Source organism: Odocoileus virginianus, chromosome 12 (assembly GCF_023699985.2).
Source record: "Odocoileus virginianus isolate 20LAN1187 ecotype Illinois chromosome 12, Ovbor_1.2, whole genome shotgun sequence".
Taxonomy (NCBI): Eukaryota; Metazoa; Chordata; class Mammalia; order Artiodactyla; family Cervidae; genus Odocoileus; species Odocoileus virginianus.
Genome location: NC_069685.1, coordinates 57,997,643 through 58,014,030, shown reverse-complemented (window position 1 = coordinate 58,014,030; position 16,388 = coordinate 57,997,643). Strand labels below are relative to the sequence as shown.

General features: G+C 54.6%; 1 protein-coding gene across 5 annotated transcripts in view; it reads right to left on the bottom strand.

Moving 5' to 3' along the window:
- Positions 1-880: 880 nt before the first annotated feature.
- Positions 881-16,388, bottom strand: part of HECTD4 (HECT domain E3 ubiquitin protein ligase 4) — a 166,264-nt gene continuing 150,756 nt past the window's right edge. For 4 of the 5 annotated variants that reach the window (XM_020904197.2, XM_020904193.2, XM_020904198.2 and 1 more), the window contains exons 63-76: positions 14,694-14,917; positions 14,455-14,606; positions 12,995-13,101; positions 12,212-12,335; positions 10,566-10,756; positions 9,332-9,478; positions 9,069-9,188; positions 8,232-8,387; positions 6,509-6,612; positions 6,194-6,415; positions 4,943-5,109; positions 4,509-4,704; positions 3,752-3,974; positions 881-3,208 (exon numbers count right to left, since the gene is read on the bottom strand). In XM_020904197.2, coding sequence (XP_020759856.2) covers positions 3,072-3,208; positions 3,752-3,974; positions 4,509-4,704; positions 4,943-5,109; positions 6,194-6,415; positions 6,509-6,612; positions 8,232-8,387; positions 9,069-9,188; positions 9,332-9,478; positions 10,566-10,756; positions 12,212-12,335; positions 12,995-13,101; positions 14,455-14,606; positions 14,694-14,917 — 2,270 coding nt within the window. In that variant the 3' untranslated portion in view covers positions 881-3,071. The remainder of the gene's footprint in view (positions 3,209-3,751; positions 3,975-4,508; positions 4,705-4,942; positions 5,110-6,193; positions 6,416-6,508; positions 6,613-8,231; positions 8,388-9,068; positions 9,189-9,331; positions 9,479-10,565; positions 10,757-12,211; positions 12,336-12,994; positions 13,102-14,454; positions 14,607-14,693; positions 14,918-16,388) is intronic. The other variant, XM_070475361.1, reaches the window with a different exon arrangement.

Here is a 16,388-nt window from a genome sequence, read left to right as displayed (position 1 = left end):
TTGCTTTTTGCTCTGCTTCTAGCACCCTGAAGCAACAAACTGGAGAAGAAAGGAAAGTTGCTTGTTCCTCGTCCAACAGGGTTCTTAATCTTTGTATAATAAATATGTAGGACACAACCACTAACGGCATGTATTGAGTACAAAGAAGGTGGAGTCAAGAGAATGAGAATTAAGTGGGTCTGTAGTCTCCTGAATGCAGACCAGAGGGCATGTATGTATATGTGCGTGTGTGTGTAGGGTGTGGTTGGTATGGCGGGGAGTATGTGTGTGATGGATATGGGGCAAGAAGGCAGAGCGTTGATCTTGGATGATAGTTCTGAGCTAAGTCTTTCCCTCTTCCCTGCATTTTCCTTTTGCACAAAGTAGTTCTAAATCCACTGCCTGTGCCCAAGGGAGGACATGTGGTCTAGGAGGGGCCCAGACTCTTCCAGTGCAGCTGTCCACTTGAGGAAAATCCTCACATCAGATGAGAGTATGTACCAGCTCTAGGACAAGGAGTTGGCAAGACCTGCAGGGGTAGGTTTACCTTTGACCTTGGATTTCCATCCCTTCGATCAGACTTCCTATATGAAAACCAAAGAGACTTCCCTGGTGGTCCACTGGTTAAGAGTTCATCTTCCAATGCAAGAGGTGCAGGTTCCATCCCTGGTTGGAGAGCTAAGATCCCACATGCCTCATGGCCAAAATCCAAGATATAGAAAAAATATTGTGACAAATTCAACAAAGACTTTTTAAAAAAGTCCACATCAAAAAAAAAAAAAAAAAGAAAAGAAAACTTAGAAAAAAGAAAACCACAGACTTAAGGGCTCAAGTTGGGGAGCAACAGGTCATTTATAAGCATAATGGAGTTAAGAATCACACCAAGTGCAAAGAGACCATAATAATTAGAAACACTTTTAATTTCTAGCCGCTTGGTGACCCTCAAGCATCAGAGCCATTCAAGGATGTTAGCCTTTGAATGTTCTCAGCAAGAGTAGATGACCACACAACTCTTAAAGTAAATCAAAATTAGATGAAGGTTATTTATTGGTGTGACTTTTCCTGTCATGAGCTTCCTTTACACAGCAGTGGTGTAAATAGCATCAAACTGAATGAAAAGTTTGTTAGATGCAACCATAAATAATTATAATAAATATACATCAAGTAACTTTACAGCACACATTTTTTAGGGCCAAGGTTTGGATCTGTCTGGACCTCAATGTGTTCTCTGGGAGAAGCAGTCGTGTTAGCAGCAGATACCTTACTCACAGCTGTCATCTAGTCAAGAGATGGGCCAACAAAAGCTTCCTCTTGGGGAGGTAGCTGACAATTCAGAGTCCATTCAAGGGATGGGAAGGATGGGGGGGTAGGGGGACAAAGATTTAAAAATACAGGGAGGAAAAACCACTTTTAGTAAATCCAAAGGCTCTTTCATTATGCAGAAATGAAATAAAAGGATCCTTGTTGTCAGGACTATGTCCTGGCGAGACCCCCAGTCAAGGGGGCTATGGCCCCCAGGAGGCAGCGGCCGACCGTGTTCCTTCCAGTCAGGGAAACTGGTGGCAGGCACCTCCAGACATGACTGATCCTGCATCAAATGTAACTGATGCGACTGGAACAATTCATCCAGGTTTATCCTTTCCTTAGGTCAGGGAATCGTTTCTATAATGGTCCTTAATGCATTTCCTAAGAACAGGGAGGCGGTGGATGCTAATGCCTTTAACTCTAAAATCCACACCTTTCCAACAGGCCAGGGCTACAGCCGAGAAAGGAAGAGCAAATCCTCTCTCTCACCAGCATTCACACTCCAAAGCCTTCTAGACAGCACTCACGCAGAACTTCCAATATTCACAATATTTTACAATAAATACAGTGATGTAATTTTGCACGAACTGGCAAGGTCCAAAAATGACAGGGTCCAACAGGATGGCGTATGCTGCTCTCGAACAAAGTACCACTGGACAGAGACCTACTCGGGCACAGATGCAGTGGGGCTGTAGGGAGCTGCGGCAGCTCGGCCCTGGCACACACTCACGTGGGGAAGGGAGGGGGTGCAGGGCGGGCCTGGCCAGAGGGGCGGAAGGACCCGGTGTCTCCATCTGGACTTGAAGGTCTTAGTCACTGAAGCAGACCCCGAGTGGAGCAGAGCACCTCAGACAGCTCTTTTGAAGACGGGGTGTGGCCTTCCCGCTGCTCCTCACATCACAAACACCAGTGAGGAAGGGCCGTTTCTGCGGACAGAAGGGGTGGGGTCGGGGGGCAGGCCAGAGTCATGTGCTTTCATGTTCAGAGTCCCGGAAAAATGCCCCCACTTGAGCTCTGCTCCTTCAGCTCCCGGGCTCTTCTCAGCTCGGGCTGGGACGCACCTGGCCTGACTCTGGGCTAAGGTCAGAAGGGATCCCTTCGGTCATCCGCTCCTAAGCGGCACTCAGCGGGAGCCTGTCAGACTGGGCCCAGGAGAGTCGGAGAGCAGAAGGGTTGTCTGGGTGGGAAGGGGAGGGCGGACCACGGTGGGCTTTTTCTTTCAGAAAAACCCAGACCATAGACAAGAGTCTACAGCTGGAAGATCAACACACAAAACTCCCTATGTGTGTCTCCCATGTTTGGGTCACTGGCCCAACCATTTCAAGTTGGAAGGAGGCCTGCAAGAGCCATGTCCGGCAGAAACGCCAGCTCGAGGCGGAAGGCAGGGCTGGCCACAGACTTGTCTGTGGAGACGCGAACAGGGTGCTCTGCGGGCTGAGAGCATCTCACTACCAGCTTCCTGCTGGGTGGTTCTGTGACATAGCGTCAGAACCCGGTGGCCACGAAGGAAAATGTCCAGGAAGATCAAATGAGACACGAGCTGTCTGGGAACTAAACTATCCTACAAACATACCACAAACAGGTAGCAAAAGAACCAACCCATCACGAAACGTACAAATACATAAGGTTAAGTCTTCCAGGAGGCCCTGGAATGTGGACAAAAGTTCGGAAAAGCAAAATGTCGCCAACTCCTCACGCAGGGCCCTGGAGGGGTGTGCCCGCAGCGGCAGGCTTCCCAAGCCAGCAGAGCAGAGCCTCGGTGACAGCCTAACCTTGGCTCCTTCCCCTCAGCCACTCAGGGGGTCTTCGCGGTAGTGAATGGCACAACGTAGTTTCTCCAGCATGATTTCCAGCGAGGAGTACTGGGGAAGCTTGATCATGAACATGCAGGTCTCCACTCGGATGTAGCGAGAATCTGGGGAACCTACAGGAGAGACCAGCATTAGAGCAAAGACCCCAGGGGGCCTGGCGGGCCCCTCCGCCTCCAGGTTTGCCTCTCTGGGCAGCTCTTAAGACAACCCCAAGGCCCAGTTATCAGGTGGAAGGGGAGGGTCTGGGAGGCTGGGGTGGGGCAGGAGGAGATTCTGGGGGAGGAAAGAGCAGCACAGGCCCCAGATGGCTGACCTGTGACAGGCAGGTTTGGCCAGCAAAGAGTTTTCTTTGGATTTTTCAAAAATTTAAAATTTTTTGCTGCATTTAAAAAGTCAAAAGAGGACAACATATCTGGATTTTAAGCTTTGAAAATCTCAAAGGATATGTCAACTTTGGGCCTGTACTGCCACTTGGCGAAAAGTCAGGTTTGGAAAGCACATGACCCCCCCACCCCTGCACCTCTCATTTACATTTGGGGTGTGGTGTTCGGGGGTGCCTGTCCATTGTCCTTCTCCCTTCATGCAGCGCCTAGCAGCCCCAGCTCCAAACAGGGCCCGAGTGTCGCTGCCTGGAATGTGGCAGGAGAGGCCAGTACCTGCTGTGCCATCCGGGGGGGCAATCTTCATGGGGTACGGGGGCACATGGGCCGTGTCAGGACCCCCGTCTTTGCAGGGGCAGGTGAATGGGATGCGCTCCTGGTTGCAGGCAAACTTGATGAACTTGCACAGCTCCTCCTGGGCAAACATCTCCAGTGCCCCCCAGAAGAACTCGATGTGCTGGTCGGTCTCCATCAGCCCCACCTGGTACATGGTGTGGGCCTGTGGAGAGAGGCCCCAGACGTGAGCGGGCCTGGGCCTCTGCTAACCCAGCCTCCCACCCAACCCCAGGGCGTGGTGATGACCGCAGGACACAAGGAGGTCACAACTACGACACGGACTGCAAAGGCAGTGGTAACAAGAGTCTGCATGACTCTGGCCTGCCCGTTAGGCTGGGCAGCAGGGGTTCTACCTACGTTACCCCGCTGACCCCACTGGGTGGGTCCTGCCGCTGCTCCTGTTAGAGGTGAGGTCACTTGGGCAAGGTCTCCCAGCTGGCATGGGCGAAAGGCCATGCTGAGCAGTGGAGGGGCTTCACCTCTGGTTGGTGGCTTAATTCACAGGCTCTGGAGGCAGGTGATCTGCCACTTCCTGGCTGGGTGACACTGGGCAAGTGACCTCAGCTTCTGTTTACTCAGCAGTGAGATAGGGATGAGCACGGCTCCTCTCTTACATGAGGGGACAGAGCGCCAGGACATAGGAGTACTGTACAGACGACAGGCTGCATGCGCCCGCCAACCTGGCCTGGCCACCGACCTTCAGGAACTCGAGGTTGATGTATGGGAGGCCGCAGGTGCGCAGCTCCATCTCCAGCGGGCTGAGCGTGGTGAGCAGCTGCAGGGGGATTATGGCCCCGAGGCCTGCACGCACGGCCGTCACACACTCCACGTTCTGCAGCTCGCGCAGCCGCAGGCTCCGGATGGCAGCCGCATAGATGTCCTTGTTCTCCCACCTGGGGCATGGGCGAGGGATGACACTCAGGAGGCTGCTGGCAGCGTTTCCTGAACCTCCCGGGCCGGGCAGCTCAGGGAATTCCTCTCCTGCTCTGGGTGTCACCCGCCCCAGAGCCGGTGTTTCTGAATACGGTCCTTCCACTGAAGATACTCCACCATCTTTCCCAGCAGCCCCTGTCCTGCCTCCTATCTCCCCCCGGGAAAGCCGCCTGCCCCCGTCTGAGGCCCTGCACTCACGCCACGGGGATGTGCCGGCCTCGGCTGCACAGCTCCACCTCCTCGCCGGTCATGGTCAGGTAGGTGAACCGGCAGCAAGGCTTGTTGGGCCCCTCGGGGCTCTCGGTGGCCAGGTGCTGGGAGGCGATCTCGGCACACAGGGCCTCCAACTCCGTCTCGTCGTTGATCTGGAGGGAGGGCACGGCACAGGGGGGCTGACCACTGCCCTGCTGCCTAGATCCCCAGTGATAGAACCTCATCCCCGTCTGGGGACAAACACTGGTTATTGTGGGGCGGGGCTACCCTGGCCACCATGAACAGGTAGGTGGCACTGGCCTGGGCCGTCAGCCACACCCTCGGTTCAGGGTTGGGCACTGACCACGGCCTGGCTAACAAGACCAAATCACAGCCTCCCTCTTTGACTGGTGCGGGCACGGCGTAAGGAGGGTGAGCCTTGTACTGCTGGGGCGTCCTGAGACAAGTCATTGATGATGATATTGGAGCACCTGGATTCAGCTCTGTCTGAATCTATACTTTCTAATCTATATCTATACTTTCAGTTTTAAGGTCAAATCATTTTTTAAAAGTTTTCCTAAGCTGGTTTGAGCTGGGTTTTCCTGTCACTTGTCACCAGAGAACCCTGACTTAATCCCACCTGTGGAAGGTACACAGGCCACCCTCCCCCGTGCGGCACAGTGAAGTGCATCCGGGGCCACCCGGAGGAGAACAGCCTGTGGCTCTGGGGTGGTGAAGGCTGCGGGCGCCCCAAAGGAGGTTCGTTTGCCTCCCCTGCCAACCCTGGGGTGGTTCTGTCTCCCGGCACCCTCTGGGGCCTTGCCCATACCCTCTAGATGGAAGCCTTGGCTGGACGGTCTGCCTGGACACCGCCTTATATCCCTTGCCTGCCTCAGGCCCTTGGCGCCACCCACGGCTCTAGGAGAGCCTCTCAGAGCAGCGCCTGGCAGTGACTCATAACCCCCCGCCCCTGGGGGGTGTCCTGCTTTGACCCTTGAAGCAATTCATTGTGGGCCACTTTCTGCTGAGAAGTCAGATGCCATCCCAGCCCTTGGCTTTGCGGCTCCCATGTACCAGCTGCCCTCAAGTGGCAGCTAAGGGGACTACAGAGAGCCTGGCAACGAGGACCTGCTCCGCGGAGCCTCAATCTGTGTGGGGGGTGGGGGGTCAGCTGACACCTCCTCCAGCAGACACGGGGCAGGGCCACTGCTCCAGAGCCCACGGCCCCCCAGAAAAAAAAATGCGCTTTTCACTTACACTCTCAAATTTCTTGACGTAATTGTAGGTGAGTATGTCTGCTTCCTGCAGGTCTTGGTCAGGGTCCAGGGGCTCGCCCACCAGCGTCTTCCAGAAGGAGGGCAGGAGGTCCAGGGGGAGGGGGACGTCTGCTCGGATGGCGATCCCCAGCAACTGGCCCAGGAAGTGCAGCAGCTGCTCCTCCCCGTAGGTGATGGGGCTGGGGGTCAGGATGTACTTGCCCTGGAAGCCGAGGCAGGGGCGAGGGATGGACCACAGGGGCTTGTGGCAGGCGCAGAGCTGAGCGCCCACCCCTCAGGGAGCCCCACGTCTCACCTTGTTCTTGTTGACGGCGGAGCTGGGGCACAGCAGGAGGAGGGAGAGCGAGGAGCTCTGCAGCTCTCTGCACACCTGCCACAGGAAGTGGCGGAAGGAGCCGCCTGCGGGGCAGAAGGGAGCCCTCAGCCGCCCTGCCCACAGGCCCGGTGCCCACCGGGACCCTGACCCCACCGGGACACCAGCCACGCCGCCCCCCTGCACCGGGGCTTCGGCGAGTGGGAAGAACCCGCCCGAGGGCTGAGGGACCTGGGTTCAAACCTGAGGGGCCACTAACTGGCTGGCGGGTCCCAGGAAACTGCACCACTGCTGAGGCCGGCCTCCACCCCTCCACCTAGCTGATAGGGGCCATCACTACACCCACCTCCCAGGCTAGTTCTGGGGAGTCCACGAGATCAGAGGCAGATCCTTTGTGAGTCAGCTGTCACGGCTGCAAGCTGACACATATCAGTCAGGACTTGGGGGACCTGTGTCCACCCTCTGCGCTGGGCCAAGAGCAGGGCCCCCGGCTTCCTCAGCACGGCTTCTCGCCAAGCCCAGGGCTCGGCGTGTTCAGTGAGAACACAGACACACGGATGGACACACAGATACAGTGCGACGGGCAATGGGCAGTGATCAGCTCCTCTCCTGCTGCCACTGCACACGTGCCCCTGGGTGTCTCACAAAACTCCTGTCTGTGGCTGGTCTCCTGCACTCTCCCCTGGGCAGCCGTCGGTGCCCTCGGTCTGGACATCCTGAGCAGAGCTGTGTGTGCGGAGGACTTGCCCGGGGACAGATGTCAAGGCCTGGCCCTCATAGCTTCCACAGAGAAGCAGGAGACTCCTGCCTGCTGAAGCCACCAAGGGCTGGGACAGAATCGGACAGGCCTGGGTTTGAACCCCAGTGAGCCAGCTGACTGGGGAAGCCCCAGTTTCCCCATCTTTAAAGCATGGCGGTGCTGGTGTCAGGAGGAGTATGAGCTGTTGATCCTGGGCCTGGCTTGTTCTCTCAGTGAAAAGAGCTGTCCTCAGAGAGCCTCAGAGTAAGCTATACCCAGAGGAGGCCACGGCGCTGGCCAGAGGGAAGGCTGCTGCAGGAATGTGTGCCATGATCAGGGCGGGCATGGGAGATGGAGCCGCTGAACAGCTTTCCTGCCCAGGGCGCCCAGTGAAAGAACTTTATTCCCCCACCCAGTGTGGGAGGCATTTTCGGAATGTCGAGCTTAAATGAGGACCACGAGGGAGCACTTTCTGAGTCGCTGTCCCTCATCCCTGCAGTGTGAAATGGCAGAAGGTGCCATTTGGATCAAGGGTTTCCCAGACCCCTGTCTCTTATGGGGCACATACAAGCTTTTAGCCCGACCAACCCCTCAGCCAAGGGCTCTTCCTGGAAAATAAGTCCAATCCACACTGAGGGCGTCTCTCCTGGGTCCACCCTGCCAGAGATGCACCCCTAACACTGATCAGAAACCGGGTCCCTGAGCCTGCATGGCTCAAGGCTGAAGTCCCAGACCAGCAGTGGTACCACTCCCCAGAGGACAGGGACAAGTCCAGGGGGGCTGGGTTTGGAGAACCTGGGACCACTGGTCACTCGGGGGCAGTCCTGGCTTCTGTGTAGAGCAGGGTAATGAGTATGTGGCTTCCCTCTTGCTAGTGGGGAAGATATTGGCTGTTTAACAGTAAACCCAGGAATTTCACACTCTACACATGGCCTCCAACCTGAACTGGCTCGGGACTCCACTTACTGGTGCCATGGACCTCCTCCCCCGTGAAGCGGATGTTGAAGGCATAGGTTGGGTCGCCACCACTCGCCAGTTTGACGCAGAGCTGGGAGGAGGGCACTGAAGCCAGCTGCCTGGCTGCCTGGCAGAAGTAGGAGTTCTCAGAGGCTCTGATCTCCCCTGGAATGAGAAAGAGGTGCTGAAACCTCGCAGCGGCCACCTCCTGCCTCCTGCCTCCCAGGACAGGAAAGCCTCCTGGCCAGGCCCTGCCTACTGCTCCCATGTCCCCCACCCCCTGGAGCAGCCCCTGCCTCCCCTCGACTCCTGGAACATCTTCAGTCGTCACGTCTCCGTCATGGGGGGGTTCCTCTCAAGGAGCCCACGCCCCTGTTCTCCACGTGGTCAGCCCCTCCCATCCTGCCACGTGTCTCAGGGATACACCAGGGCTCCTCTCACTCCCCGGCTCATGCCCCTCCTGACATCTCTCTGGTCATGTGCTGTAAAAGGGAGACTCCTGGCTACCTCCCCAATATCCAGCCTCCCCTCTGCTTTGGTGCCTGAGCCCGGAATTTGGCAGGTCCACAGCCAAAGCAAAGCCCACCTCTCCCACCACCCCCTGCACTGAGGCGCGGCCTGTGCTGCTGACACCCCTCCTCCTACCCTCTGAGAACAGTGAGCTCTGGACAGACTAGACAGGGAGCCACAGGCTGGAATTCAGAGCAGGGCGGCAGGAGCACCCCCACCCACAAGGGACTGTCAGAGCAGCTCCCACATCCTCTTCTAGAGGCTTCTTTCACGTGTAAGAAATCAACTAGCCAGGTGCCACTGCCCACATCTTCTGGTCTGCGTGGTTCATCTCACCTCCCACGATCTCCAGTGGGTCCAGAGTGATCTCTGGTGCCGCGTGGTCGGCCGTCCTCTGCACCGTGGCGTTCAGCACCCGATTCATGACGGTCACCTTCGTGTCATAAAAGATCAGCCCTGGAGGGAGGAAGGTGGGAGAGGCTGGGACGGGGTGGGTGGCTTCCCCCACCCCAGTCACCTGAGGCTGTCCCCTGTGCATCATGCAGTCTCTTCCTGGGGGGTGAGCTGGGGGGACAATCTGTTGGCGGCAGGGCACTGACCTTTGGCCTCCTTGAGCAGGGCGGCAATGCTGTGACTGTACATGGGTGTCTGGCGCAGTTCCACCAGCGGCAGGAAGAAGGTCTCGAGCGTGGTGTTGAGGGACTGCAGCAGGGCGAAGCGCAGGCGCAGGCTCTCGATGGGCACGTCTGCGGGGCATAGTGGGAAGGGGTGGTCAGGCGGGGGCTTGGTCTGGTGAGCCTCGACTCTCCGTCTGTCTGTGAATCCCTTGGGGGGCCTGGTCACCAGGAGGGGCCAGAGACTGCTGGTGAGGGAGTGAGGGCCAGGCGGAAGGAAAGGGCGAGGCTTGGGTTCTCAAGGAACCCATGGGTCCCCTCGGCCAACTCTGGGGCTGTGCCAGGGCTGCATGCTATACTGTTTTTAACTTTTAATTTTCAAATAATCATAGGCTTAAAGGAAGTGGCCAAAAAAAAAAAAAAATGTAGAGTCCTATGTACCTTTCACCTAGCTCCCCTCAGGGTGACATCACACATCAAAACTGGAAACTGTGATGCGGGCACACTGACTTGTCCTTGTCCGCCCTCACACGCGTCCCCTCCCTGACAGTGAGACTGACGTTGGAACAGCTTCTTGCTCATGTTCACTGCCGCAGCACCCGCAAGAGAGCGAGGGCTCGGACGTGTGGCTGATGAGAGTGAACAGACTGAGGGGTCTGAGGAGCACACGGGCACCAAAAGCCCCAAAGCCAGCCCGGGGCCTGCTGTGTTGTGACAGGGCACCTTCTCCAGGGGTGGATTTCTGGAGTGTCTGTTTTTGTGTGTGTATTATTTTTCTGTGCATTCCTGGTTTTGATAAAAAATGCTGTTGTCCTGTCATTAAGGATCGATCGTGCCTCCAACACAGGCTACCAGATGGTGTCTTACCCCTGACACCAGGCTGGCATCCAAGGTGGCCTCTAGGCAGCGGGGGCCTGGGTGTGATGGCGGGGGTCTCGTCTCCCAGCCACCGCACTCCTGGGTCTGTTGCTTGGTGTGGTTGCGAGGAGCACATAATAAGTCGTCACAAATTTTAATTTGGCCACAGTCACAGCCTCCTGTCTTTCTCTCCCTCTTTCCTTACCCACTTGGTTCACAGCAAGTGTTTCTAAGGATTTGTTTAATGGGTGTGTAAAGGGCTTTGAGTCCATCTGCACACCCCCTGTGCCATCGTGGGTGAGGTCCCCACAGGGCAGCCCATGGGGTGGTCCCTGAGAGGCATCCCCCTGGGCCCACATACTCAAGAGACAGGCCACTCTGGGGTCAGCGGCGTCTGCGGGGTCCAGATACACCTCGTGGGGATGCAGACGTGCGGGCGTGATGGCCAGGTGGCGGCACAGCCGGTTGATGTACTGCACGAGTGCCACGTCCATCTCCAGGGTCCACTTCCTGGAGGCCTTGTGCGCGTGCCGGACATCGATGCAGGCACACCTGGGGGCAGGGAGAGGCAAGGTGGGGCGGCGGCCCCTGTGGGACGCTGGGTTCCTTTGCAGTCACGTCCCAGCTCATGTTTATAAGACAGCCTTGCCTTCCAGGTGTTTTTTGGTGCTCAGCCAACTGCTGACTGTAGACGGACGGACTGCTCCTCTTGAGCAGAAAGTGCTCTTCAGAAGAAGCAGGTAGGGGGTGGGGTAGGGGGAGGGCAATATGCAGCCCCATGTGCCTCCCTCATGTGCATGGACTACACGGTCTGAGGACTACACACCTGCTTCCTGGGCCTCAGTTTCTACATCTGTAAAATGGAGCTGGTGATGGCATGACCTTGTGCCGTCAGGAGGGCTGAGTGAGAGGACGCCCACAATGCACACGGCACGGTGCCCGGCACCTCCTGAGGGCAGTGTCAGTCACAGGTGTCCTCTCCCCTGTGACCCCACCCCAGGTCCACTTACACAGCTACTTGAACAGGCAGGCAAAGGTGTGTGTGTGTGTGTGAGGGCTGCCTCGCTACAGCCACATCAGATGTAAATTACAGTTTCTAAAACCAACCAGAGCACTGTGAGCCAAGGCCCATCTGGGCATCGACTCTGAGCCTTCAATGAAGGTACAAAGTGCTGGTGCCACGCAGTAAACAATTTCTCAACTGTTTGGAAAACAGGGCTTTAAAAAAGCATGCTTCTGGCAGCCATTCCTTCTCTGAGGTCCAGGGCCTCTTGCTGTGGGTCAGGGTGTGCAGGCCTGTGTGGTGGAGCCAGAGGGAGAGGGAGGAGAGATTTCTTCCGGTTTGCATACATCTTGCCTGTTTGGGATTCCCTTACAGAAAGGGGAAACCATATTTAGTTTGACCCTGGAGCCTTGGCAACTAGTGACCCTGCTGTGTTCCCACCTGGGAGGGACAGAGAGATGGGAGAAGTGTGACGCCAGACAAAAAAAGACTCTTTGGAATAAGTCATCCCTGTAAGGGACTGACTTGTCCCCTCCCACCAGTTCATATGTTGGAGCCCTAACCCCTGCAATGTGACTGTACTGAGACAGAGCCTTTAACAAGATGAAGTTGAATGAGGCCACAGGGTGGCCCTAATCTGACAGGACTATGATCCTCACGAGAGGGACAGACACCAGGGATGCAGGCACAGAGGCAAGGCCACGTGAGCACACAGCGTGCAGGTGGCTGTCCACAAGCCAAGGAGAGCCCTCCGGAGAAACTAACCCTGCAGACACCTTGATCTTGGACTTCCGGCCTCCAGACTGCGAGATACTGGGTTTCTGTTATTTAGAGCACTGTTGCAAATGGGTGAGAAAACCCACTTTAGCAAAATTAGAAAATAACTCAATAAGCATTAAAAACAGGCCAGACAGAATGGCTTCCCAGGAAGTCGTCTCTTGGGAAGTGTCTAGTGGCTGAGGACAAATTTTCACAAGGAACTGACCGGGCTGACGGCCTCTTACCTCTCAAAGTGAAGATCGTAGCCGCAGGATAAAATCGCTCTCCAGACGCTACGGATGTCTTGCTTGGCTCGGTCGATCACAAACTTGTGAAATCCTTCTAAGGTCAGGTACTTCTCCTCTGGGACTGACAAAAGAGTGTTCACAGAGTTAGGAATCTGGTGAGAAGCGGGGGCCCCACAAGATGCTCTCAGCACACCCTTTATTTCAGGACCCAAGTTATCTAATTCCTCTGTCTCCCACTGTCACTCCAGGGTCTATTAGCAGACCATCTCCACCCGCTGCTCAAGGACACGCATAACCCCTCAACCTGACAGGTGGTCACCAAGGGGTGGGGCGCTCCCTCTCCAGTCCCATCTTCCTGTATCTCAAACATTCCTGACTAAGCAATTTTTGTGACAATAACAGCTTTCTCCAATTCTGCTTGGACCTTTAGGAAGATGAGGCTCTAATGCCCAGGTAAGTGCCCTCTGGGAAAAAATTTCTGAGCAGATTGCCAATCTTTACTTTCGGTCATGATCATTGGTTCTCTTGGGGATATGGTGTTTCTGGAGCTAATAATCTGACCTTCACAAGTTTAGGTCAGCAGAGATGGAGGCCTGGAGTAGTAACAGGAGTCGGCCAAGGATGTGGTCTGTGTCGTGAGCAGGGCTGCCCTGCCTAAGCTAAAACGTGAGGGAGCCAGGCAGGAAGGGAAAGGTATGGAGACTGGTTCCCAGGCTAGGCCACCCCTGTCCAGGGTGGCAGCAGCACCAAGCCTGTATCAGGCCCCAAGTGCTTCTTTACCTTCTTGTTTCTTGGTGGGTGACTTTTCGGGGTCCTTTTCATCTGGCTTGCTCTTTTCGGGTGACTTGGGCTTCACTGTGGGCTTCTTCTCACTCAAGGCAGTCCTGCTGTAGACCAAAGCACTGGAGTCGGGATTCCTCATGCCCACACCCTCTCCTGGCGAGAGGGAATGCAGAGCCTCACCAGGCAATGGCTCCTCCCCCAGCTACGGCTGATGGTTCAGGGGAGGCTGGGATCAAGACCAGCTCTGTTCTGATCAAGACAAGCTTCCTGAGCAAATTATGGGGACAAACGGACACTTTAAAATGTGGACAATCTTGAGGTGATGCTTTCCAAACGTTCTGTCTGCATACTTCAGAGCTTCAACTGTCCAAGATGGAGTCACTAGCCACATGTAACTACTGAAGTTTAAATTGACTACAATGACAAGTCCAGTTCCTTGGTACCGCCTGCACAAGTGAAGTGCTCAGAAGCCATACGTGGCTAGGGGCTACTGTGCTGAATTGAATAGCACAGACAAACCACATGTCCATAGTCACAGAAAGCTCTGTGGGACAGTACTGATTCAAAAGCACCATTTGTGTATAAGTAATTAATGGACACTCTTTTCTCTTGATGATTTAAAGGATTCCTCTAGAGACTCCTGCTTGGTAAAACTTTACTATCTGAATTTTAACTTGGGAGCCATAAACTTATATCTAAAGAAGATTCTATCAGATAAGTGTACAGATCCACACATGGAATATTATGCAGCTACCTTAAAAAGAAATAGGGGGTGGGGTTCTTTTTGTGCTGATATGGAATCATCTCCAAGAGATCAGGAATAAACAGAAAGAACAAGGTACAGGCTTTCTGTACAGTTGCTGACATCTGGGTATGCTTACACTTGCTTGCGTATGCCTATACTTGCTTGTGTATACCCAGAAGGGTTTTGGGAGGCTAAGTATGGGGCACTGCAGCCTCAATGAGGGGACCAAGGATGGAGAGGAAGAGGAGTGGCTTTGATACTTTGGAATATTGCACTATTTAAAATGTAACAAAATAATACATATGCACAAATAAAACCTTTTGCATTTGAATGTTACAAGCAGTGGCTATCTGGAGGTATATCAGTATTTTCCAGTATGCACAGGAGCACTTTACAGTCTTTCTACAATAACCATGCGCTATATGTGTGGGTAAAAGAATTCAGACTTTTTAAAGAATTCTGTACATTTTAGACATTTGATTAATTCAGACTGGCCTGCTTTCCAGCCCGCATGGTTCAGCTTTTACTATCCTTGTGCATCAAAGAGACGTTCTCTTCTAATTGATGAGGCTGAGGGCAGAAAGGCCCCCGGCAGTAGAGCAGAGTCGGAATGTCTGGCCTCCCTGAGGTGCCCACAGCCTCCCAGGAAGCCTGCTGGCAGGCGGCCCGCGTCCTCCCACCAGCCTGCCTCCTGTGCTCCTCGGCCGCCCACCTGACACTGTTGAGCACGGCCTTGTCCTTGGTGGGCGGCTTGGTGATGGGCCGCTTGGTGCTCACCACCTTCCCAGGGTGCTGCTCCTTCCCCGCCTTGCTGTACTTGCTCTTGTCGAACTTGGGCTTCGGCACACCGTACTTCCTCAGGATCTGGGGCGACCCAAGAGGGAGGGCCTCAGGCTGAGCCCAGGGCACGCCTGAGGCCCAGCACAGGAGTGGAGGGCACGGGGTGGCTACCTGAGTGAGCTGGTCCTCCAGCACCTTTTTGGGGGGCCGGACATTGGTGAAGAAGAGGTGGAGGAGGTTGCCTGGCGTCTGGGAGTTGATCTGCTCTTTGCTAAGATAAATGTCCGACACTTTGATGGGCTTTGCTGGTGTCAGGCTCAGCATCTGCTCCGAGTGGGCACAGCTCTTAAATATCTCCGTCAGCACCTCTCTGGCCCCAGGCACCAGCTTCTCACCTGTCACAGGGAGGGAGGGCAAATGATTCTGCCGTGAACACGCTACGTTAGGACAAGCCCTGCAGCATCTGATTTATTTTTCATCAATAATTTATTTGGGAAGTGGGTACCGGGAGGTTAGTGGTGATGAGGAGCTGTCCGCCGAGACCTGCTGTCCCCTTTCTGTGAGCACACCTCAGTGACACGTCCAGACTTCTCTGCCATGAGGTGTGGCCCTGGGGCATGGGCCCCTCTTGGACCAACCTGCTCTCCTCGGTGCCTCCCCACTGCTGGCTGTGTGTGTGTCCGCCCCCCTGGATGGCAGACCTCAGGGCTTACGCTGGACTCTTACATGTGTTAAGAAATAAAATTTCCACTGGGTCCGAGTCACTGTACTCTGGGGCCTCTTCATTATGGAGGTTGAACCTCCCTTAACTTTAAGAATGTGTCTATAACAGACAGGGAGCGAGAGGATGTAGAGGCTGCAGGAATTTTCAGTGTAAACTAGTCAATACAGTTGTTCAACAGTTTTTGTTACAGGACACATTTCGAACCTGGCACAACCAGCAGTGGGAAAGAAAGTTCTCTCAGATACAAGAGGGACTTCCCTGGTGGTCCAATGGTTCGGACTCTGAGCTTCCAATGCAGGGGGCCTGGGTTCGATCCCCGGTCAGCGAACAAGATCCCACGTGCTCCAAGAGTTTGCATATCAAAACTACAGATCTTGCCTGCTGAAACTAAGACCTGGTGCAGCCAAATAAACAACTTAAAAAAAAAGAGAAAGTTCTCTCAGAAACAAGAAAGCTGTCCAGGAGTATGAGAAAAAAAGACTGAGGTTTTTGGTTCCCAAACTTATTTTTTTGGTCCTCCTGAAGATACTCTTACCTTTCCTAAGGGGCTAGTCAGGATCCACCCACACATTCCTCATGGCCAAGGGCCCCCCCCATCTGGGGGCGGGACTGACCGGTCTCCTCATCCCCTCTCTTTGGGGTGTGGTCTGGGCTGCACCTAGTTCAGGGGGATGGGGTTTCCAGAACCAGAGCACAGAGGCTCCCTGGGCATCTGGGCTGTGGGTGAGGAGATGGGTATATGGGAGGCACGAAAAAGACCTAAGAGGTGATTCAGTACAACCAGAACTTGTGGCTGTGATGCGGCAAGTTTGTTTTCAAAAGACTGAGTACCTTACGTGGAAGGCTTGACTATCATGCAATCGGGAGCTAAAAGTAAATTTAGATTAAAGCATGAAAAGACTGGTATAGCATTAATTGCGGCAGAAAAAGACCCAGGGTTCCCACAGATCTTACACTAGCCAAGCACATGTGACAGATGAGAGCTGAGGGGGCAAAGTACCACCAATAAGGGCACAGGGCCGAAGCCAGGGCCGGGAGAGAGAAGCAGACCCTTGGGAGCAAGATTCAGGCAAACTCAGAGACCGAGATACATATTTTAATGCAATATTTAAAAAAAATAAAAATTAATATAAAAAACCCAT